Below are 26,633 nucleotides of genomic sequence, written 5' to 3' on the forward strand. Positions count from 1 at the left end.
GTACATCTTTTATTAAATTTATTCCAATGGAATTTTATCCTTAAATTTTACTTTGTGTTCATTGATGTGTAGAAATGAAATAGATCTTTTAATGTTATTTATGGATTTTAAATTCAGAAAACTTGCCAACTTCTCTTATTAATTCTACCTATCTATTGAATGCAATATATACTATGACATCATCTCCCAATGATGTCAGCTTGTCTTCCTGTCAAACCTTTTCTACTTTCTATTTATTTACTTATTATTTATATTTCAATGCTGGTTGGAGGCTCCACTATCAAGTATTTTTCCCACATCTATTAAGATAAATTTGTTATTTAATCTCATTGAATTTATTAGCATGCAAAGTATACTGGCCAATTTTCTAATGGTAACCAATCTTTCACTCTGTTTTAAACCCACTCGGTTGTGATTTAGTATGTTTTTAATACATTGTTAAGCTTCTTTGCTAATATTTGGTTTAGATTTTTCACCTATGTATCTGATTTTGAGTTTGCCTGTTAATTTTTTTTCTCATACAATCCTTGACAGATTTGATAGCTCTTTAAGTGGGTTTCTGAAAGTTCCCTCTCCTCTGCTTTTCTGTAGAGGTAGGAAAACGTGATCTCATTTGCCTTTTGAACACTTCGAACTTACAGGTGAGTCCACAGGGCATGGAGTCCATTTTGTATGTTTGGGCTTCCATTAGATTTTTGTTCTTATATCGTTGAGGCAAATTATCCATTTGGTAAATTGTTTATTAATTGTCAGTTTGATCTAAATTTTTGCCATAAAGTTTTCATACTGCTCCTCCTACTTTTTCATTTTTTTATTATTTGTTTATTTACTTACTTATTACAGTACTAGGATTTGAACGCAGGGCCTCATGCTTGCTAGGCAGGCACTCTTACCATTTGAGTCACTCCGTCATCCTCTTCCTTTTGATTTGGGGTTTGTTTGAGTTTTAAAAGCATCTGTATTTAGGTAACATTTTATTTCTTATACTGTAGTTTCTCTCTTTTTTTCCTGTATCAATTTTGGTCTGTTCAAAATTCTAACTTCTATCTTTGTTGATCTTTAAGTTTGCATTTCTATTTCTAATTTCTGTTTTCTTCTTCTTATTTTTTCTATATATCTTCTTGGGTTAAATTTTCTTTTCTTCTTTCTTAACTTCTGAAAATGGATGCTTTCATTCACCTTCAGCCTTTTTTCTCTTCTAATAAGAGCTATATACTTCCTCCTAAATTCTATTTTAGCTTCAGTCCTTCAGTTTTGATATATAATTTAAAAAATATTTTATTATGATTCATCTTTGACCCATAGGTTACTTAGAAGGGTACTTCTTAATTTTCAGTGTATGGTAGTTTTGCAGTTTACCTTTTGTTTTAATTTCTACCTTAATTTTATTTTCATCACAAAAGAGATAGGTGTGATTTTAATGCTTTGAAATTTTTTCAAATGATCTATGCAATCAGTGTTTTTAGTGGTTCATATGTTCCTGTAAATACTGTCTATTTTGAAGTTCTTATGTACATTGTTCTAGATAAGCCCATTTGATTAAATTTCTTCATCATGTTTTCAATATTCTGAGCCCTTACTAATTATTACTGGTCTATTTGTTCTGGTGACCCATATGGAATTTTCAAAATATATTTAGCATAGCTGGAAGGAAATTAACTACTGAACCTAACTCATCACTGTAAGGCTCAATTTAAAAATAAATATACATACATATTAATATATGAAATACTTTAACATTGCCTAACTCTTGGTCAAAAGTCAACATATTTTAATAAAAATGTAATATTCCAATAATAATTAAGGACAATTTACTAATTATAGGGTTAGCGGAATTTGGAACATTGCATGTCTGCTTTTAGGTAGCTGAGATGAATGGAATAGAAGAGTTTTGAAATGAAGAACAAAAATATCGTATTCTAATTCCTCATTTTATAAGGGTTTTAAGGCCCCAAAGAAAGCATTCATTTAGGGGGTGAGGGTGTGGTCAGTTGTGGACCATGTGATTGTCATGTTTAAGGCCCTGGGTTTGACCCCCAGCACAGCCACCACAACAGCAAAGAGAAACTGGAGATTCATCCAAAGTGACATTCTGTGTTGTGTCAAGAACTCAGGTGCCTGCTTTCCTATGCCAGCACCCTTTCTTTTGCATTAAAATAAGAACATTTGGGGTCTTTGTGGATAAGAGTGATTTCTAGCAGAGAAGACGAATACAATTTTCTTGGAAAAGGAGAGCATGAGTAAGAAACCGAAGGGCTTTATGAATGTTAGCTTTTGTTATTGCATTAGAGAGAAGACCTAAGAGTTTCATTTCTGTTGTAGCTGCTGAGTGGAGGCTCTAACAAGATGAGATTTTTACAATTCAGGATAAAAGAAGGCACCAGAAGTAAAGTCAGGAGAAACTACAGTTCAGCCATACCTGGAAAAGGAAGCCATACTTGGTGATGGAAAAACAAGGTAAGAAAGCAGATAGTAGAACTGTGGCCTGGTTATGCTGTTTAACCAAACAGTAATAGAAGTTGGAAACCCAACAGGAATCTCACAAAGGACAGGAGCTAGAGCACTCTGCACTTAACAACACTGATGGTTGCCTTAGCTATAGGACTCCAGTTTACAGTGAGGAACTTGCAATGAGGGCATTCACACACAAATGAAAGAAATAATGATAAGAGATGGAGGTCTTAGAGGTCTGAGAAGAGTTTGTAATACAGACACCTCCAAAAAAATGAGGTTATAACTGGTAAGAAAAGGATTTATGTATAGAGGACTAACTTGAGACTCTTCTAAGGAAATCACAGGGACTCAGATCAAGGTCAATGAAAATAATAAACTATGTGCTTTCCTGGCCACACTGCCTCACCAGGCCTATTTTGATAATATTTGCTCTTAGAAAGAAACCTTAGAAATCAAGAACCCAAAGCCGGGAAAAGTGAATCTCACCCTTCCAGTCCTCTGTGTAAGTGTTCAGAGCAATCTAGGTAGCCCCTACTCTCTCTGCCCTTGCCCTGAGGGCTGAACTTGCTAGAGCTGGGAACTAGTACATGAAGTTATTCAAATATTTATTGAGCATCTCCTATAGACCAAACTATGTATGAGCATTAAGAATATTGAGATAATACATGCCTCCTGCTCCTCGAGATGTCCATGGAAGGCACAGGATATAATCTGGTTCTATAAGAGAGTCCTCTTAACTCACCAGCCTCATTTAACTCATCTTCCAAATCAGAATGGAAATGACCACCAATGTGCATTTCACAGGATGAATAAGAAGGAAAAATATAATAAATATTCAAATGCTATGAAGAATTGAATGTGATTGTTGCACGAATCACATAGACTGCTGGGCTGTTTTCAAAATCTACTATGAATTTCAAATTCTTATTTTGCAGATTCCTCTTTAGAAAGGCCAAAAATAAACACTACTAGGGACATAAGGAAGAAAGTGTTACTTGGCTCTGGTACAAGCAGAGGAAGACAGAGAACAAAGGGAAAAGTGATGAAGGAGGTGACCAGGCCCAGGAAGGGTCAGGTCTAATGAAGTATGGCCTCACACAGGTCTGGAATTTCTGGTTAGCTTATAGTTCTTAAACTATGTTATCAGTAAGAATCACCTAGGAATGATGGTTATCATGAAGATTTTCAGGCTCCACATCCAATCATTCTGATTGGATGAACTGAGGAAGCAACTCAAGGGGTTACCCATTTTGCTATTACTGAAAGAAAATCTCCTGTGGGGCTGGTGGGGGGGCACCCTGTTATTTGATGCTCAACTTTAGTCAATATCAGAGAGTATGAGAAAATTCAATGGCTCCATGTCTTTTATAGTTTATGTAATTAATGAGAACAACCCAGCAGAAGATTCAAGCCACAAAATGCAAGGTTTGCCTTTTATATTTACTCAATCAGCTAAATTGCCAAATTTAGACTGCACTCTGGGAACCATTAATTAACAATTAACCTTTGATAAGGGTTAAGCCATTAATTTCAAAATTCTGGCTATTTCTTCTGTACCCTCTTCAGGTCTCAAACCAGGGTTATGGAAATTAATATCATTTCTAAGATTGCCCTCTCTAATTATATTTAAATTTGCCAAAGCACCCAGGTTCATGGGCAACACAAGAAACAGCTTTTTGTTGAGGGGAAATGGAACTTGTTCTCTCATAACTTTTGAGTCATTGACAGGATAAATTAAGTGGAAAATAGGACGATTCCGCTTTGTTCTAAAGCTAAAGGCATTATTGACCAGAAACACCATCAAATTAGAAACTCTTACATATGAACATGTTTCCCTTTCTATATCTGCTTTTAGTTCTTTGTTTAAAAAACAAGTTGTATAGTTAGCAGCCTTCAAGCAATTTATGTTAATATTTTATTGGAGACAATAGCAATGAATTAAAATAGCTTTTAAGCAATATGAAAATTAGAAGACACACTTCCAAATCTCGTGTAGCATTAACAGGTGAATCAATACAGAACATTTGTAAATGATAAAAAATGCTGGCAGATAATGTTATCAATATGTGTGTTCAGAAGGCTGAACAATATGACTCAATGTCTTTTGGGTCCATCTGGTATACTTATGTGAAGTACAAAATGTTCTGGACTGTTTATATACAAAATCCATTAGCACAACAATTTTGTCTTTTTAGATAACTGAGAGGGAGGGTGCAATTCTAACTACCAGTGAACAAAAAAGACCATTTCATATTGTACCTGTATTTGGGATGTATTCTTTTATCATGTGTAGACATAAGTCTAAACTTAGACTGTCTAGAAATTTGGCATGTGGGTGACATGGATAATCAGCAGGTGTTTATCTCTTCACATAACCCAATAGTTAATGAGAATGGGAAACTATATAAGGGACCCGAAGAAGATGGATTGGTCAGGATTCATCAGAGAAACAGAATCAATAGTGTGTATGCATCCAGAAAGATTTGTTTTAGTAATTATCTCATGATTGTGGAGGCAGGGAGTCTGAAATCTGCATAGCAGAGCAACAGGCTGGAGACTTAAGGAAGAGTTGATGCTGCAGTCCTGAGTCCAAGTTCATCAGGGCAACATGTGGAAAAATTAGGCAGGGTTTCCATGTTGTCATCTTGAGAAGAATTCCTTCATCTTCAGGAAACCTTAGTCTGTCCTCTTAAGGCCTTCAATTGATTGGATGAGACTCAGTTGCATTATTAAGAATAATCTGCTCTACTCAAATACACTCATTCAAGTATTAATCATATCTAAAAAGAAACATACCTTGTCAATAACAATTCAGACTTGCGTTTGACCAAACTATAAATAAATGGCCTAGCCAAGTTGATACATAAAACTAGCCATCATGAGAGGGTTGGGTGAAATCAACAGAAAATATACAACACACATATGCAGCCACCTCCTCTGTCTGATACCATGACAGACATCACTCATCAGCCAAGGCTTTCTATGCTGTACCTTAGATCCAGGAAGTCAAGCTCCACTGGAATATGAGGTGAAATCTACTGATCATCCAAGGTCTACCAGGTAGTACAGTACCATTACTACAGATAACCATAACATGGCTACCATCACCTAATTTGATAATTCCAGTTAGAAAATCCAGATAAACTAAAGCAAGAAAAGCCCTGTCGCCTAATTAACAAATATCTGAGTCCAAAAGTAAAGCTCTACAATAAATTACATTCCTTTTTCTCTGGGAAAGAAATGATCATTATCTCATGAAAACCTGTTTACAACAGCTTTCTACCATTATAGCCAGTGCTTGACAAAAACATTGTTAGTCTTCACCTATAGTCTTCAGTCCTGTACTGGCCTAAAGTTTCATAACTACAACCAGAAGAAACTGCACATTGGGTACAGTTATACTGGTCAGTAAGATTTGCATACCTCCTATATCACTAATTCACACATTTGGGATATTCAAAAATATTCTTAATTTTAACAAAAACATTGGCTATCATATGTTATATGGTATTGGTAAACTTTGTAGAAATGTATTAATCAGATGAATTCACAAAATAAAAGCAAAAAACAGCCTTGAAAGTGAGCAGAAATATAGTCCATTAAAGAAAAAAGCCTATTTCTTTTATACTCAGGTCTATCTTTAAATAAGGTTCCATGGATCTCTGGAGATAGAACATCCATTACTTGCCTTCATTAACTATTTAGAAGTCTATTTCTGTAATTGCCAGCTCTGTACAATTCTATGCTCCACAGTCTGACCTGATGAGTACTCACAGCCCAGATCTCAGGGCTCTAGCTCTTTCTCGGGATGACTGAGCAACTTAACCTTTGGACTTCAATTTCCTCATGTTTAATGATGGGACTTGGACTAGCAACCCTAGACTCTGAGTCTAAAAACAAGTCAAAATTTTTTGTATAACACTCTATTTTTGTATGTTCATTGAAGGCAAAAAAAATAGCACACTCATATTACTTCTTACGATGTGCTAACACTCAGTGTATATTTTAAATCATTCAATTCTCATGAAAGTTTTAGTAAGTCAGTAGAAGATTGTTTTCCAAAAATGAGCACAGCAATATCTTTGCCCCTCCCGCATGTTCTTCAGAGCCTTGCCATCCTTCATTGAGAAAAGAAGGCTCGACATTTTCTCCTTGAACTTGCCTCAATTAATAGAATATAGTAAAAGGGACATGACAGCTATAGAAAGGTGACATCTGGCCTTGTTTTCCACTTTGGGATGCTCACCTTGTTACCCTGCCATCATGCTGTAAGGGAATTCAAGTCACATGGAGAGGACAAACAAAAGTATTCCAATCAACAGAACCCAGTTCTTAGTTGATGGGCATCGTCAACCACCAGTCATGGGAGTTAACTAAGCTTTGATTCAAACCCCAACATTGAAATCATCCCAGCTGATGCCAAATAAAGAATAGCCAAACTCTCCTGCAAAGCCCACCCTCAAAATCAAAGATTCATGACCAAAATGAATGGTGGTGTCACATTATAAAGCCAGTAAGTTTGGTGGTGATTTGTTATGTGGTGGTGGATAATTGAAACAAGGCCAGTAGTATTTTGTTCTCATCATACCCACAAGGAAACTGAGGCAACAACAATCTGCAGGCTGAACTCTTAAGCACTATGTCATATTTTCACTTAATAATTATTGAAAGAGATATTAGTCCTTATTGAATATTTCATAGTACCTCTTATTTAGCCACATTGATTAATATGTTATACATATTTTTACATAATTTTATATAATTACATGTATTTCTCCCAAAAACTCATGCTACTGAAGGCTGACGATAGATAACAATTTTAGAAAAAGAAAAGAAGATACTCTATATCAGAAAAGAGCTTGTTTCTTGGCCTCTTCTATTTATACCTGCCAAAAATATTTTTTAAAGAATTGAAATTTTACTGCTAGGAGAAGCAACTTCTAAGAAGCCTGACTCAATTCTTTTATATCATATCTATAAATCCTCTTTGATGAACATATTAAGACTAAAGATCAGGATCCTGCCAGTGAAGAAAAGAATTATGATAGAAGAAAATGGAGCTGGCATCTAAATTACATCCTCTTTATTTTAAGATTTATAATGTAATTAGATATTTTGAAGCAAATGATTTGAAGGGAAAGTCTTATTTATAACATTAAGTTATAATGTATAAGAAATATTTCATTTCACAACTGATTAAAAAGTATTTAATCATTAAAATCTAACCAGTTGGTATTATCACGTGAAAAATAAAGAGCACAATAAACCATTCTAATTACTAATAGCCATGGAAATGCTCAGATCCTTTTCCAGGAGAGACCCTCAAAACGCCACATAAGACATGCAAATTTCCTTGGGACCAAATGAACATAAATGCTGAAAAGCTCTTTGTAGAATTAAACAAAACTTTTTAAAATGCCAAATCATGGGCCATTACTGGTGTTTCTTTGTGCATGTTTGGAAAGCATTGTAGCTTTCCAAATTTCTGTATTTGTGTGTATAAATACTTTTTTGCAACTCATTAATTTGAGAAACTGACATTTTTCCAATGTCCAAAAAGAAGAACAGCCATCAATGACTTGAAAAACCTAACAAAGGCAGCTGGAAAGTCTATCGGGAGCCAAAATAGAAAGGAGGGGGTGAGTTTGTAACATTCTAGTTGGAATAAAGTAACATGTTTTCTCCAGGAAGAGAACACATAGTCAAGACAACTGGCCAGGTGCTGTTTCTTGACTCTGTGCCTAAATACACAAAGCCACGCAAGGGGAGAGGTACTTTGTATTGAGCACCAACTCAGGCCTGGCACAAAATGTTTGCCTAATAAATAATCAATTAATATAAGCCAAGCTCTGTTTCAGGTGCTGGGAACTCAGCATCTGAGTAGAAAGAAAAATCTTTACTTCTAGGAGTGCAGAGGTGTCATGAGGTCAGTGATAGCTAAACACTAGTCTACACCGATTGTGGTCAGCAAGAGCATCATGTATTTGTTTGACTTAGCACTCTTTGGCATGATCCTCCCCTTGGCCATCTGCTGTGTGTGGTTAGAGGCCTAGAAATAGAATTGTAGCCAAAAATCAGGGGTGGGGAATTAACTCTGGGCCTTGTAGGATCTTGCTCACTTGACCACCTCTGAATGCTCTTTCTGTCACAGGGAGACAAAAATGCAAGGGGAATACTCTGAGCACTTGTCCAAAATCCCTCCTCTCTATTCATTCCACACCTACTCTTTGCTCCCTGTCCAAGGTTTCCCCACCCTGTAAGCCAGCTTTTCCCCTAAGAATATTTGTTTTAACTTGCAGGGAAGTTATAATTGTTCTGGGAACTCTGATGTTAGAGATGATCCAGCCTGAACTGAACAACCCCAAGGAATTTGAAACTCTTGGCCCAGTGTCCTGCCCTGTGGAGAGCCAGTGTGCATGAACAAGTTCACATTGGAGACCTGGCCACCTTGTCAGCAAGGTCCATCAGCAAATAGACAGAAAAAAGCAGCAAGCAAGAAAACTGCCCACTCAGATGAAGCATTGGGGTAAGAGGGTGGTCATCGCAGAGTACACAGTCCCTCAAAGAGCAGGAATCAATTGCCTCAGATACAGTGACAATGGCATTAAGCGTCACAGAACAAACCTCCCCTTGAGAACAACTCTACTAAATAGGAACTGGCCTCATGTGCAGGTCTCAGATGCCCTGCAGAGACCAAATACAAACATTTGAAGCATGCTTTGAGTTTGGGTAAGGAACTGTCCTCAGTACTAATGGAGATTTAGCAGCATATTCACTATCTAGTGGCCAGTGGCAGGGATCAACTTCACAGGCAGGTAACCAGAGTACTTACGCTGGGCCCCACATTGAGGAGGCCTTTGTGCTTTGTCTGATGCTCTTCTGTTGCCATCTTGACATTCTTAATATTCTCATCTTTGAACTTATGTTTTTCAAGTGAAATTTGATGGGACAATGGTACCTATGCCTATGCAGAGGGGAGACACACAATATGTCATTCCTCCCTGCCTTATCTGCATATGCATTATAGCCTTAGCAATGGCCCATGGGCACAGAAGTCCAGGGGTCTCATGATGCATGTGAATTTGGTGAGGTGGAAAGCCTCAGAATCATTATATTCCTGTGATCCCTAATCCATTATTCAACCAACCATGGAAAGAAGAAAACATTTGGGGAAAAATTAAGCCTGTACTAAACATGTACAATCTTTTTTCCTTGCCATTATTCCTTAATCAGTATAGGATAACAACTATTTATGTAGCATTGATATTGCATTAAGTATTAGAGTAATCTAGAAATGATGTAAAGTACACAGGAGGGGGTGAATAGTTTCTATGCAAATAAAACCTTGTTTTATATAATAGACTTGTGTATCTAAAGATCTGGATATTCATGAGGTCCTGGGGCCAATCCCCCATGGAAAATCCAAAGGAAGGTAAATGTATGACATCTGTTGCTGGGGATGTCATATTTCTGTTAGAACTATAACTTGCTTAGAATGCAAACAAAAGATAATGACATTCTGAGAAACATGAAAGGCCAAAGGACCCTATCTTCTCTCATTGCCTTTCTGTATTAGCCAACCCCCTACGTTGAAAACTGACAGAGAAGGCAAAGGAAAGAGAATTGCCCCTAATTTCTTTTCCTTTCAGGCTTTCCTGACTCATCAGCAAGCTACAGACAGAGCATGTTGGCAGAATATATCCAAATCGAGAGGTGAAATGAACACAGTTCAATTAAGCTTATGCCTCATTTCCACTGTTCTGGCAAGAAATACCTGTACGTGTACCAGCTATGGAATGCAAATTGGACAATTTTGTTGATTCAGCATGAATTACATTTGCATTTAAAGCTAGTTTTGCATGGTATAAAGTATATGATAAAACTCATGCTAACAATTTAAAATTATAATTTTTCCTCACTTAGAAAAACACTGAATAGCAAATTTAAAACCCCACGATAAGTCAAGCAAAGAAGACCAACAGCAGAAAGAAAGAAGTCTTGTATTTCAGAACCTTTAATGCATCTTGTCCAGTTGTTAGAACAAGGACCTCACATCTCCATTTGCACTAGACCCTGCAAAATATGTAGCTGGCCCTGCCAGTAACACCTTTCAATTGTGACAAGTGTAAATGTCCCCAGACTTTGCCAGATGTCCACAGAGAAGGGAGGGGACAAGAAAGATGAAATCACCTCTGGTTGTGAATCACTGTCCTAGAAGTGTGAGGACTGCCATGACTTTAAAAAAAAATAGTGCTGTGGAAGCTAAGTGCTTAGATCCTGGGGAGTTTGTGAGATCCAAATGCTGGCCCAAGAAGCTAAGACTTAAGATCCTTTCCAGAAAGTATGGTGCCTCCCAGGCCTTTCCATGTCAAGACAATGCAAGATTAAGGAAGGGTGCATAGTATCTCTTTTTTTCATAAAGATAGGAAAAGGTATTTATGAAAAGTGGTGATTAGCTCATTAAAAACTACAGGTAGTTTCTCAGAAAAATCTACTTTAAGAAAGTGTGTATATTTAAAATACCAGAGACACTCATTCCCTTTAAACTCTGTGCCTATATCCCTCCTTGGAAAGCCTCCTGGGGTATAGATCATTCATTTCAGACACCAAATGGTTTCAGGGGACCTTAGGGACATGGTACAATACAGTGATTCCAAAACCACCCAAAAGGTGCTGCAGCCTCAACTGGCTCAGAACATCAGTGGGCCATGGAAAGGGCTGATGATAGCCATGCCTGGTGTCACAAACCTGTAATCCCAGCACTTGGGAGACTGAGGCAAGAGGACTGAAAGTCTGAGCTACATGACAACTTAGAGCCAGCCAAGGCTGCAGGTTGAAGGGATGGATGATAAAAGTGCACATGACTATTACACTATTTTTTCCTAATAGATTTGTGCAAGCTGAGCCTCCACTCAAGGTTAAAAACTGAAATACAAATTATAAACCAATTTTGTATGTGATGTATAGTCCATTAAGCACATTATACAAGATTCCCTTTGAATGATCATTACAACTCTGTATGATAAGAAAGAGGGATTTTTACTATTCCATGATAGATAAACTGAGGTTTGTAAAGGCTTCCTAAAGTAATTTTCCTCATCAAATAGCAGATTAGAAAAAACTTGTATTAAATCCAAATTTCTGATTCAAAGCCATAGTTCACATATTTATTTTGAATTATGTTTTTAAAGATATGGACACATTATATCTACAGTTTATATTTTCCATAATCACTTTTTATAGGTTTTTTATTTAAAAACCTTTAGGCAATTCAATTCCAGGACTTTCAAAACAAAGTGAGACACTTAAGCGTATTAAATAACATTAAATATTTATTTTTAGACTGATGCATTGTATAAATACCCTATAAATAATAAATATGCTGTTTTTATTTTACCATATATAAATTGCTTCTGAGTTAAGTCATACAGTGAAAATATAAGCCTTGTGCCTGAGGGAAAATTGATTAGATAATATCTTACCTCGATTATTTCCTTCTGTGTTAGAAACTTGCAATAATATGCCTTTCTGAAATGTGGAACGAAGAAGACATCCCAATTTTTCCATTTGATCTGGATTATTGCCACTGGAGAGGATAGCCCTGAGCACATGTATTATGGGTTCTACCTTATTCCTTCTTCAATTTTGACTCCTTGTCTATCTAAGAGTCCCACCTATGAGTAAATACAGAATATTGTTCCTTAAAGGTCCTCAGTGCAAATCCATGGCTGGTGTCCTTCTGGGTAGCCTTCTGCCCCCTATATTGGAAGACTCTGCTAGCTCAGATTACCTACCTAACCACAGTAAGACTCATCTGCCTAAGGGATTACAAACCTTCCTGCTAATTGATGTGTGTGATGCTATGGTCATCAAAGGAAGGAGATTTCACCATAAAGAAGAGGGATAAAACCCACTTCTGATATCTAAAGAAAAACAATCCTACAGGACTGCCAGTGTTATCAGAGGAGGTGTGTTTCTGTAAGAAGGGCAGGACCTGAGTATAAGGGCCCCATGTGAGCAGTAGGGTTGCAGTCACCTCTTAGTTCTTATTCTAATGGGAAGGCTATGAATTTAAAAAAATGACCACTGTCCATTCACTCATTCATCACCATTCATGCAACACATGACAGGTATCTGTAAGTGCCAAGGGGAGACACACCAGAACCAGGAGTATAAAGGATCAAGCAAGCTGCCTGCCTGTTGTGCTTGCCCTTTGTAGTCAGACCTCTGCTTCTCAACTCAACTGCACAATCAATCATCTGGAGAGCTTTTAAACAACACTTATGCTTATGGCATAACCCTAAAGACTTTTATTTTACCAGGCTGTGCTGGGCTCTGACCTTCCCAGGTGATTTTAATGTGTAGCCAGCACTGAGAACCCCTGAGTCATAGCACAGATGGTAATGGAGTGAGATGAACAGGGACTAAGAAGGAAAATATTTATTATCAGGACAAAATCCTCATCCTGGTAAGGCATTTGTATGCTAATTTTCTTTGGATTTTTTTCTTTTTTTAAATAAAATTCTACCTCAGATATGCTTAGAGAAACTAAGGAAGAGATATGACTATCCATGATTGAGGCAATTCTTTAATGGAGCCTCACATACCTTTGCCCTCTCCAGGTGGTGGCAGCGGTCCTTAAAGGGAGATGACCTCAAGCAGAAGACAACTTCAGGGGCCAGTGGCAGGGCCCAGATCAAATGAACCTGCTCTCATGAGTGACCCTCCTCTTGGGTCTTGATTATGCCCTTCCTTGAGGCATAGAGACAATTAGAGACCACTTCTAAAACGTGCACATTTCACATTCATATACCTAAAAGAACATAGCAAAAGGAGTGCTAACAGACTACTGGAGAGAAGTTTTCTCTACAGGAGCAAGATTTTATCCATGCTGGAGGAAGATAACAAAAAGACAAGACAAGATAAACACTTTCTCCCCAACAGAACAGACCTATCCCCTCTCCTCACCCCACTTTACCTCTGCCCATCAATCACAGGGCTCTAATCATCTAGTGTACTTTGTATTAAAATCTAGTGCCCACTACCCAGCAGAGTGCAGGATTCATAGAAGATATGCACTAAGTTTTTGCCAAATAAATAAATGAAATTATCAAATGTGTTTATCTCTTCATGCACTCACCTATGTATTGTCTTACCTGACATCCCCAGCCCCATTTCTACCAAGGCAGCTATTTTCACTTTCCTAAGACCAGGTGACTGTGATTTTCACTGAGATATCTGCCCCTAAGGTGAGTGGAGGAATGGTCACACTTATTCCCTTTACTGAGTTCCATTCTAGTGGCCAATGGCTCCAGGCAACCAGAATTGGGTTGTAGCTACCAGAAAGAATGGCAAGATAAGTGAAGTTTTAAGGATTGTTCTTCTTGACATAAGTTATTTTGGGAGTAAAAGAACTATTATTTATTGACTTGTATGGTGTGGCCTGATCATGTGGTGAAATAATATATTCTGAAGCATGAGTCAGATTGCAATTAAAGCTATAGGGAATTTCATTCTAAACTCCCTAGTTAGGGGTGATTAAAATCCCATCTATGGTACTGCAATAAACACATAATTCCATTTTTATTCCCACAAAAATGAAAAATTAAAACTGAAAGAAGAAATAAGTACACAAAAGTGTTAGAAATAAATTCCAGTGGAAATAAAAATTAACAACTTCTTTCATCCAACACTAGATGTGGATTCCAAAGAGGCATCCTGTGTAAATACTAGACAGACATACCATACTCATCCAGAACAGATATTATATTCATAATTTGAGTGTATTTCTGGGGTACCATAAAAACTTCTCTACATTTAAAAAGGTACATTTTTAAGGTAGTCAGAGAAAGCATTTCATTATTGTCTGCTCATTTCAGCAAATAGAATAGCTATGACTATTAGCAATGTGGAACAGCATTTTAGCCACAAGTTAAAGAAAGCTCTAGCTTGGAATTTACTTTGGTAAAGTTATTCCTTGCTGAAAAAATATATTTGATACATTTGGCACATAGTAGTCTTCCATAATCCAAACTCCCTTGTCTTATCTGATATTTATCTCCTTTTGTATTCATCTCTGTGATAAAAGTCTGCACTCAGAAATAAGATACTAAATTAATAAGATGCTGTTAGTGATCATTTAGAACATGACTGGAAAAGAGGCAGACTCACAGTTACACAGGAATTGGTGTTTTTTAAAGAAAACTCCAGGACTGGCAGAGTGGCTCAAGTGGTAAGAGTGTCTGCCTAGCAAGCATGAGTCCCTTAGTTCAAACCCCAGTGCCACAAAAAAGGAAAATTCTAATCTGTTTCTTAATTGCTAGCTAGTGACTGTGTAGTTGTTTCACCCAAAACTTTGAGGTTTCTTCCTGAAAACATTCACATTGGACCAAAGGTAATGTTTAAAGAATAGTGTATAAAAATTGTGAATGTCTATGACATAGACCACAGAATATGAAATAAGTTCTCAAGCAAACAAAAGGATAGTGAATGTGAAACAATACCTCAAAATACAAATTTACTCTAACTAAATATTAAGTACTAAAAACATAATGTATTTATGCCCTCTCCAGAAAAGCATCACTTGGGTCTTCTGGATATTCTTATTCTTCTTGTAGCTAGATGCATTTGGTTTTTAAATTTAGACAAGAGTAGAATTATTCTGATCAGCAAGATGGCCATCTGCATTCAAGCATGCAGCTGCTAGCCTTTAAACAGCAACTTTTCATGATTCATAACTTATTCATCCCAGGATGCATTCAGACATCTGCCTTATCATCAATTCAGCTTGTCGCAGCATTTTGCTTTTAAATTTTATAACCTCTACCTAGTTAACATAGTGATCTAACAAGTGAGTCGTCTTACACAGAGTCAACTGTGGGGTTCCCCAAGACTGAGGATCCAGTCTTGGGATTATATATGTGCATGTGTGTGTACAACACACATTACTAGACATTCCCCTTTAAAACAACACATCCAGTAGTAGTTACTGTTTAGTCTACTTTGGGTCAAGCACCGCATCTCCTTCCCCCTCAACATTATGTTTTATTAACACATATCAACTATACATATAAATAGGGTACACTGTGATATTTCAACACATTCATACAGTATGCAAGGTAATTATCATTTTCAGCTCTTTATTTCTTTAGGTTTGAAGACTTTGAGCTCCTCTCTTCCAAATCATCATACACAACAGATTATTGTGAACTATTGTCATGTCATCCCACTGTGCTGCAAAACACCAAAACTGATTCCTTCTATCTGTGCTTCTGTACTAGTTATCCAACCTGCCTTTATCTACTCCCCTGCCACACACATATAGCCATCCTCTAGTAATCACTACTCTATATTCAGGTCAACTTTTTAAGCTTCCATATAAAAGAGAAAACATTCAGTATTTGTCTTTCTGTGTCTGGTTTATTTTAGTTGACATAATACTCCCCAGTTCCATTGATTTTGCTGCAAATTACACTATTTCATTGTTTTTATTGGTGAACAATATTCCATTTCTGCACATGCCACATTTTCAGTATCCATTTATCCATTGAAGAACACTTAGGTTCATGCCATATATTTGCAAGTGTGAATTGCAATATATGCAATTCCTCTTTATCTTCATTACTATTCAGGAAAATATATATTATCTCTATTGGATAACTTACCCAATGCTATTAAGTATGAAAATGGCAATAATGGGTTGTTTGAAACCAGATCTATCTGTTCTCAAACTCAAACTTTTGCACCATCTTTGAATTGCTATGGAATGACTGCAAAATCCCCATTTACAGTGCAGAGATACTACTTAGCCCTGTGTTTTTTATCCTCAACCCAAGAAAGCTACTGCCCATGGCACTTGGTTGATATAAACTTTTTGAAAACTACAGGCTTTGCACACATTCATTGGATTTTTTTTGTCATCCTGGAGCACTTTTGGCAGCTGTGGCTATCCATTTCTTTACTCCCCATCATTAATAGTAGCATCCTGGGGTAGGCGAAGAACCAAAGAAAGTGAAAGCACAGAGAGAGAACAGCATTTGTAGGTGCTTACTTAGAAGAACTGTTTAATATACAGAAGATGCTCTCTGAAGGAGACCAGTTTTATCAAATGTACATATTTTGTTTTGTACAAATTGTCTGTTACTTCCTGTTTATTCAATAAGTAAATTGTGTGTAGAAAATAAATACACCCAACAGGTGATAATGGAGAGTAAGAAAATACAATAATTATAAAAGAAAGGCATTTAGGCAGTCAGTAACCATTTTAAACCATTCTTAAATCTACATTCAATCAAAAAGCAAAACACAATAATATACCTTCTACAAGAAACACACTGACTACAATGAGAAAGATTATTTAACAGTAAAAGGACAGCAACAATATATACTTGATTCTCATTATTCATTGTAAAATTCCAAATGTTGTTGCAAACAATAAATCAGCAAATATGGAATCATAAGCCTTAAGGAAATGGTGCGTCTGTAAGACATACATGCTCTCCATAAGGTTCTCATGTATTTACTTGGAATCATGGACAGTACTTAAGCACATGGCTGAAGGGCCATTTTAAGTAGTGATCACTCAAAGCAGCATGAAAGTGTGGGAAGCATTTCACTCACAGAGCATGAAAAGCACACCTGCTTAAAGGATAAGAGCTGGACCATGAGTGAAAACATTTGTGTCTGGTGACTCATATTTTTTGTCACTCTGCACATGCTTGAGAATAACAGCAAAAGTGCTGCACTAATTTTGGGGTTACTTATAAATTTTAGACAGTAAACAAATTCACAAATTTTGAATCCATAAATAGCAGCATTCTACCGTGTCATACAACCACTAACCAAAAAGAAGCCTGGGGTGATTATCATTCAAGACAGACTTCAGAATAAGGTTACCAGGGATAAAGAGGGACACTACCCAATGATAAAAGAGTTGATTGATCAAGACACAGCAATCTTAAGTATATATTTACCTAATTAGAGAGGTTAAATACATGAAGGAAAAATGATTTAAAAAAAAAGAGAGATGAAAAATCACCAAGTTTTGCAGGAAGCTTTAGCACTCTTCTTCTAGTAATCAATAGACCAAGTAGGTTGAATATCATCTAGGAGACAGAAGGAATGAATGGCATCAATTGTATCAAAATGACCTTTGTGCAACAATCCACACAAAAAAAGCAGAATATACATTGTTTTTAATGAATGCTAATGTGAATGAATGGGTGTGAAACATTCACCAAGATAGACCATAACATGACTCTTAATCATATCTTACCAAATTCATCACAGTTGAAATCATGGAAAGTTTATTCTCTGGTCATCATTGAATTAAACTAGAAATCAATAATATAAAGCTATCCAGGGAATCCCCCAATAATTGTAAATTAAACAATACACTTTTAAATGGTCCATGATGCTAAGGAAGAAGTCAAGAAAGCAATCTCATTCATAATATCTGCAAAAAAGGAAATATCTAGAAAGAAATTTAATCAGGGAGGTGAATGATCTCCACAATAAAAATTTTAAACCACTGGTGAGAGAAATGAAAGAACACACACACACACACACACACACACACACACACACACAAAGACTTCCAGTGTTCATGGATTGGAAGAATTACTACTGTTAAGATGTGCACTGTACCCAAAGTAATCTACAGATTCAATGCAGTTCCCATGGAAATACCAATGACATTCTTTATAGAGAAAAAAATCACTTCTACAATTTATATGGAATCACAAGAGACAATGAATAGCCAGAGAAATTCTGAGCAAGAGAAAAGCAGACATCCCATACCTAACTTCAAAACAATGCAAAGGTATAGTGATCACAGCAGCATGGTATCATCAAAACCGACACATTAGTCCGATGGAACAGAGTTGAGATCTCATAAATAAACCTACATTTCTACAGCCAATTGGTTTTTTTTTAAAAAAGTACTAAGAACCTGCATTAGAAACAGGACTATTTCTTCAATAAATGATGCTGAGAAAACTGGATACCCATATACAGAAAAGTATAATCAGATCCTTATCTCTCACCATATACAAAAAATAAACTCAACATGGACCCAATACTTAAATGTAAGACAGGAAAACACTTCCAGACACTGGTCTTAGCAAAGATTTTTCTGGATATTATCCCAAAAACAGGCAATAAAAGCAAGACAAACTAAAAAATCTTCTGCACAGCAAAGGAAAAAAATCAACAGAATAAAGAAACAACCTGCAGAATGGGAGAAATGCTTGCAAACTATTCATCTCACCAAAGATTAATAACCATAATAAGTAAGGAACTTTAAAAACTCAACAACACAGGGCTGGGGTGTAGCTCAGTGGTATAGTGCTTGCCTAGCATGCACAAGGCCCTGGTTTTGATTCCTAGCAACAAGAAGAAATAAAAGGGGGGAAATCTTTAAAAACAAATAATCCAGTTTTTAAATGAGCAAATGATCCCAATAGACATATCTCAAAAGAAGAAACACAATGGCCAGCAAACACATGAAAATATTATTGATATTATTAGCAATTAAGAAAGCCACAATGAGAAATCCTATCACTCCAGTTAAAATGTCTGTGATCAAAAAGGCAAAAATTTTAAAATGTTGCCGAGGATGTGAAGAAAAGGGAGCTACACTATTGGAAGGAATATAAATGAATACAACTGTAATGAAAACCAGTGTGGGGGTTCCTCAAAACACCAAACACAGACCTACTCTGTGATCTCACCTCTGGGTATATATCCAAAGGATATGAAGGCAGCATGCCAAAGAGACACTACTACATGCTTATTGCAGTGCTATACACAATAGCCAATATATGGAATCAATCCAGGTGCCCATTGATGGAGGAATAGATAAAGAAAATGTGGTATATATACACGTGGAATATTATTCTCCCATAAAAAGAATGAAATTCTGTCATTTGCAGCAAAATAGATGAAAGTGAAGAGCTTTATGCTAAGGGAAATAAGACAGACACAGAAAGAAAAATACATGTTTTTTCTCACATGCAGAAGCTTTAAAAAAAGCCTATCTGCATGCAGAATAGTGATTACTAGAGGCTGATGAGGGTGGGAAGAGGAAAGTTGGGAAACAAGTACCAAAACAAATGGAATAGTTTCTATGGTTCCACAGAATAGTAGGGAAGCTATGGTTCCCAATAACCTATCATAAACATTATGTACATAGAAGAGAAGAGCTCAAAGTCTCCAAACACAAAAATGTAATAAGAAAATGGAAATGCTAATTCTCTTGATTTGATAAGTACATGCTGTATATATGTGTTGTACCCCATAGATATACAATGTACCCCAAAGAGATATACAATACATATCAACATAAAAAAAATTCTTTAACTTAAAATGGATCATAGATCTAAATGTAAAATTACAAAACTGTTAGAAGAAAACATGGAAAAAATCTTTGGGACCTTGGATTAGGCAAAAGTTCTTAGATATGCCATCAAAATGTAATAGAAATGTAATGTACTCATGTATGAAAATGGCAAAATGAGACCTGTTGAAACTGTTCCAGGACTGGAGGAATGGGAGATAAAGGAGAATGATGGAGGGGGTGAATTCAACTATGCTACATTGTAAGAACTTTTGTAAATGTACCCCCAGTACAACAATAATATGATAAAATTTTAAAAGTAAAACAAATTAAAGAATAACTTATTTTAAAAAGTGATAAACTCCATTTACTCTGAAAAAGACAGTATTAAAAGAATGAAATATCTACCCTCAATCTGGGAGGAAATATATGCAAATCACACATCTGACAGAATATAGGAGCTCTCAAAATTCAACATTAAGAAAACAAATATTCTGCTCCAAAACAGATAAAACATTTGAAGACACTTCAAAAAAGAAAATATGCATATGGCAAATAGACTTTTGAAAAAAAGACCCACAATCACTAATCATCAGAGAAATGAAAATTAAAGCACAAGGAATACTAGTATGCACCCATTAGAATGACAAGAACACAGAGCAACTAGTCCAGTACCACCAAATTTTAAAAAAGAAAAAAGATACAGCTTTCTAGAGAACAGCTAGATCTGTGCTCACTATTAAGACCCAGAAATCCCAAACCTAGGGTATTTATCCCAGATCAATTAAAATCTATGTTCACAAACAAATGTACACAATATCTAATATAGTCTTATTTATAATCACCAAAATTTAAAAATAACCTAAATATCTTCCAGTGGAGGAAAAAATACACAGCTTTGGATGAAGTGATGCAATGAAATGCTACTCAACAATAAAAAGCGATGGACTCTTGTAACATGCAACACGTATTGAGTACAAGAAGCCAGTCTCCAAAGGTCACGTGCTATATGTCATGGTCCCCAAATTCATATGTTGAAGGCAGGGTGTTTGGGGGATGATGAAGTCATGGTGGCAGAGCCTTCATGAAAGGGATGAGTGCCCTTATGAAAGGTCTTTGTGACACCCTTCACTCTTCCATGTAAAAAGATGGCTGTCCTTGAGGAACTAGGTCCTCATCTTGGTCTTGGGCTTGCTAGCCTCCAACACTGCAAGAAATAAACTTCAATGGTTTATAATTCATATAGTCTATGATATTTTGTTGTAGCAGCAGCACCAGACTAAGATCCTGTATGATTTATTTCATATGACACTGTAGAAAAAGCAAATCTTTTGTGATAGAAAACAAATCAGTGATCATCAGAGTTCAAGGCCTTGGGTTGGGGAAAGGATTTAATTAACAAAAGGTGACATAAGAAAAAAATTTAGTGCCAATAAAACTGTTCTGTGGTCATTACATGAACCTATGTTCATGTGTTAAAACTCATAGAACTATATGCCAAAAATCAATTTTAGTGTGTGTAAATTCTATAAAGAAAATAATAAAAGTATAAAAAAGACTAAGCTAACAGAAAAGAATTTATTGAATTGGCAGATTATAAACTTGACAATCAAGACAGTCTGCTATATAATTTATTCATCAACCTCTCAGGAATTGATAGGATGTTTATATGAATGAATAAAAGCTATAGCTACTTGCAATAAATATTTTCTTAAGTATCTTTGATAGCATTCTCTAGAAATACTAGTGTTGAATACTCTTCAAGCTAAGTGTAGATGTCAGAAGTTGTCTAATTGCTTCAAAAGACACCATTTTTATATCCTTGTTATCAAACCCTGCCTCATTTATGTGCCAGAGGAAAAATATCTTTTTGTTGACAAAGCATCTATCTTAAAGAAGCAAATCCAAACAAGTCAAGCATATATTAACCCCATCCACAACAGAGGTGCATTAATTCCTGAAATATGTTAACTGTTATGGAAGTGAGGGATTGTCCAGGAATAAGGGACTTCTATCCTCACGTTTCATCTTCCTCTGCTCCTTATTAGAGCTTACTCGAGGGAGAATGAGTTATTAATCTGATTTCTTGACATCCAGGATTCTTTGGTTGACTGTGGCAATTAAAAGAAATTTGAATCTTATTCTTCCTCCTGGAATTATGCCAGGAAATTCCCTGACATTCTTTTTGTATTTTGCCAACTTTAATACCAATGGTCAGTAGTTTCTCTTCCTTCTTCCAACTTTGACTTCGTCTATAAATAAATAAGAGTGCCTTGATAACCCCACTTTCAAAACCAACAGCAACACAGGAGAAGTCCAGACATCTCCTCTGGGGTCTTTTCCTCCCCTCCTAAATGGAAGCTTTTACTCTGGTCACAGACTAAGTAACTGAGTAAACTAGGCCAGTTTACTGCTATAAATGGAGCCAAAGCCATCTCTCCAGATTTGTTTTGTCATCCCTCATCCTTTGAACCTGGTGATATGTTTGTAAATCTCGCATTGCTCTGGAAATTGTTTGCCTTCAGTTTGGAGAGATGGCAGAAGGAGGAACAAAGAGAGGGGGGAAAAAAGCCTTTATTGGTTGATTTTTTTTGTTTGCTTGGTTTTGGTTTCAGGGTTTTGGGGGGGTGTTGCTTTTTGGGGTTGTTTGGGGTTTTTTGCCTTTAACCTAAGCCATGTCCCTCAACTTAGCTTAACCTCTATTTAAGGGTATATGGTCCTTACAGAGAAATTAGTGAGCTTTATTCTTCATTTAACTGTTAATAATTTTGTATGGCTCCCATAGAGGAAACAAGTAATAAGTAATAGGCTTCAGGTATCTCAATCCTTAAAAAATTAGTACTGATAGCTCCTTTCCATTTTAGAAACTAATAGGCACAAATTTAAAGTCCTCTAAATTACAGTGTCTATGAATGATATAAGAGAAGGAAATGTATAGAATTGAATTGCCTGCCCTGCACAAACTGAGAAACCACCTGTCCAACTTAACCATGCTACTTATGGTACACAAACCAAACTGACACAGAAGATGCAAGTATATTTTACAGCATAAATAAGACTGAATTCCAACTATGTTCATATAAAGTCCCATTCCAATTCTCATTCCACTGTATTTCCAGATGGAAACTTGCTTTATTAATCTCTTTCACTTTTCACTTTTGCCTGTAATGTCAGCAAAGAAATATAATTTTAATTCAAAGCCAAGCCAATTAACTGAGGTAAGGCCAGAACTATCCCTCACAGATCTTGCTTACTTTTGTTAAAACCAAAAGAGAAACGATATATTTTGAAGGACACAATATCCACTCCCCCAATTTTATGAAGAGCTAGTTGTTAATTCATGGTTCTATTCATATTTTAATTAATTTTGGAGTGCTCTGTTCCTTCCCTTCCTGAGTGTAAGATCAGTTTAGAGGAAAGTGGTGGTAAACTATTTCCCTTAACTAGAACAAACTGTCTGGGTTATGTACAGATTATGGAGAGATAGAAGAGCAATATGCTAGAAATGAGGATATGCTTCCAAAAATTTAGCAGAGGTCAAAAATGATTCATTGTTCTAGTGTTCTTTCAAAACAATATTACTGTATGATTTAGAAAATGTACGACCAACAGACTGGAAGGTAAGTTGACATAATATTTTTAGCACCTAGTTCATATTGCCCCCAAATGCTTATGATTTTCCAAGAAAACCTCCAAATTGAAGAAATGATTCAAAAAATGTTCTGCAGCTTTCTGTATATGTTCTGTCCAGGTTAATTATGCCATCTTTGACAATTACAAAACATTTCTACTCTTCCCCGCAAAGAGATAAACTCTAATGCCAAACTTAAAAGTAAAACCTTGTCCAAATTGTGAGCTGCTTGAACCAAGTCAGCCCCTCCAGAAATTGCTCAGCAACTCATTACATTAGACATTTTTTTTTTGGCAGTACAGCAGTTTGAACTCAAAGTCTCATGCTTGCAATCTATCACTTGATCTACCCCCTCCCCCAGCAAGGTCCCCCCTTTTTTGCTTTAGTTTGTTTTCAGATAGGGTCTCACACTTTTTGCCCAGCTGGCCTCAGACCAAGATCTTCCTACCTCTACCTCCTGACTAGCCAGGATTACAGGTGCCCACCACCACACCCAGCACATTACACTATTTTTTATCCTGATCATGCCTATAGAAAATACCTAGATAACATCAAAGAATAACCCTAACACTGGACACCACACCACCTCCTACCTTGGAAGGGAAGGACATAATTTGGTCTGAAGTTACATCTGAACTCAGACTGAAAAAGAGCTACCCCAGGAGTCAATGATGCTGGTGGGACATTTTGTCAGGAAGAAAGCCTCTAAGATATTGGAGAAAGAGACAGCATCTGAGATCAGACAACTCTAACTCAGTCTGGCAAGACTGTCTGGAATCAGTCTCCCTGGGGGTAGTAAAACAGGATGATATTCCTTACCTCACAGGGTAACAAGAAAGATCAAATCAGACAACAACATTAAAAGTGCTGAATGGTTTATAAGAGCAACAAAGAGCTGTTGTTTTCCAACTCCCCCTCCCTTGAGATATCTGCTTTTTGAGTTATCTGCTTTGCACAGAGGGACCCTTGGGCATTGCTCTAAAAGTCACTACCTGTGGTAAGCCTCAGAGCTGATAGAAACTCAATCCTGTCTCCCCAGCCAGCCTCCTGAGGGGGATGGACTTCCTTTTCTCAAGTTTTGCTAATTGGATTTTTTTTTTGAAGCCAGACTCACTTCTTTCTTTTTAAAAATCCATTATACTTTTCCTCCCCAACTGTCTGTGACCCAAGACCAGGGCGAATACAAACCAACCTTTCCAGTTAAATATCCCAGAACAGAGCTAGAGAGTTCTAGCCCCTCTATTCTTCCTCACTCCCTATGTCTACCATAGACTTTAATGAGAAAGAGAGAGACTTTACCTCTAAAGATAGAGTCGTCATAAAGGAACAATGACCCCGCTTTCCCCTATGCTCCTTCCTTGAGCCTCACCTCACTAATACACACTCCGAGGTCTTTGGCCAGGGACGCACCCCAACATACACGCCAGTAAACCGGCCAACCGCAGACAAATCTGACTCTTCGCCAACTTGTGACCCCGGTTAGCAGCAAAGGGACCAAGGTCCTTCACAGCATCCTCCAAAATACACTACAACCTCCGTGGGCGCCGCAGTAGCAGCCGCCCGCTGCAGTCCGGCCAGAGTTGCACATCTAATTTCCTCGAGGAGTAGCGCTCCTCCGCCCTTCGTCCCACTCGCCGGGGCTTGGCCCACATAGCCTCCTTCTCCTTCTTGGAAGGCCGGGAGCAACCGAGTCACTTTGCCACTTCTGTGGAGGGGGAAGAAGCACTGAAACATTCCAACCGAAGTAGCCAGAAGCCCACCATTCTGCGCCCCACCTCTCCGCCCTCTGGGTGCCTGAGCCCCGATGGGGTGTGGAGGCGCCAGGCGGGAAGAGGAGCGGCGGGACGATGACGAGGGAGGGCTGGAGGTTGATAGAGGACAGATGGGACGGGACTGGGGAGAGGGGCGAAGGCGACGCACCGGGCCCTCTCCAGTCTCTCGCACACACCGATCTACAACTCCAAAGCGCGTGTAGGGGTCACAAGGTAAAGGCCTTTCTTCCTGAACCTCGCCCCTCCTCTACCCCGCTCCCCGCCTGGACATCTGGTGAAAAAGCAAGGAGCGGGTGTACCTGGAACGAACACCATGATTTCCTCCAGTCGCTACGCCCCTGGGTTAAGAAAGACTGGCAGACCGAGTTGGGCGGGAGCCAGGCAGGAACTTGGCGGGGTCCCTTGCAGGTGGGCGCGCAGGGCGCGGGCGGGATGGTCAGCACCTCGGACAGCTCCCCGCCGCGCGATCCCGGGGTCGCAGCTCCAGCCGCCGCGGCGCGCGCTGTCTCCACAATGCACTGCTGCGCCCGCGGCCACCGCGGCGGCGGGAGGAGGAGACCGACCGATCCCCGCTCAGTTCATCCCTCATTCCTGTGCCAGCTCAGCGGATGCCGCTGCTCAGGGAGCAGACAGCACTGCCACCGCTTCCACGCGAGGAGGAAGGACGCAAGGGGAAGAGAAAGGTAATTGCCCGGCTTCCCGGCAGGGGATAGCTAATTGCTTCTAATTACCTGCTGTCGCTCTCCCCCGTGGATGCTGGACTGACATTTAAAAGGAGTTTGTCCTTTTATTTATGTTTTTTAACTCGAGCTATACTCGAGAGGTGGACTAGATTCTCCGCGTTGGGCTGGCTCTGAACAAGGGGAGGGGCCGCCAAGTTAATGGGTCCATTCCTCTCGTTCTGATTCCCAGTCCTCTGCTATCATCAGGAAGAGAGGGAGAAGTAAAGACAGTGATTACAGAGTGCATGAGGAGGAGCCCTGATCCCCGGTGGCAACTCTGGTTCTGACGTCTCCCAAGCTTGAAGGTTCTGAAGATCACCACTTTAGAGAAAGCGGGGTCAGCCAAGAGTATAGCAAAGAGTCCTGGGTGAGGCAGGTCTCCTCCCTCAACACAGTCCCCCTTCCAGTGGGAAAACATCCTTAAGACAAATCAGAAAACACAAGTGCTTCCTCTGCCTTCACTCAACTGAAAAGTGTGTCACACACTCACGGTTCTACCCTAGATGTTAGGCATCCTCACACTCACTTCAGGTTCCTAATCCATTGCTCACTTGAAGATTCCTGTTCTCCAAGTAATGCTTGTGCAATGTGCATTCCCCACAGTAGATGTCATCCAGCTTTTAACAGGTCCTTGTAGGTTACAACCCCAGAGCTAAAGCCACATAGCTTCCTCCGGCCCAAAATGTCAGTTACTTTGGGTTTTATCCCCTATTTTTTGC

General features: G+C 38.0%; 1 protein-coding gene across 1 annotated transcript in view; it reads right to left on the reverse strand.

The window, feature by feature from the left end:
• Akain1 (A-kinase anchor inhibitor 1) overlaps positions 1-25,866 on the reverse strand; it is a 42,848-nt gene extending 16,982 nt beyond the window's left edge. Inside the window, exon 1 of the mRNA XM_074070260.1 lies at positions 25,492-25,866. Within this exon, the coding sequence (XP_073926361.1) occupies positions 25,492-25,507 (16 nt within the window). The 5' untranslated portion in view covers positions 25,508-25,866. The remainder of the gene's footprint in view (positions 1-25,491) is intronic.
• Between the last annotated feature and the right edge of the window lie 767 nt (positions 25,867-26,633).

This window comes from Castor canadensis, chromosome 4 (assembly GCF_047511655.1).
Source record: "Castor canadensis chromosome 4, mCasCan1.hap1v2, whole genome shotgun sequence".
NCBI classification, from domain to species: domain Eukaryota; kingdom Metazoa; phylum Chordata; class Mammalia; order Rodentia; family Castoridae; genus Castor; species Castor canadensis.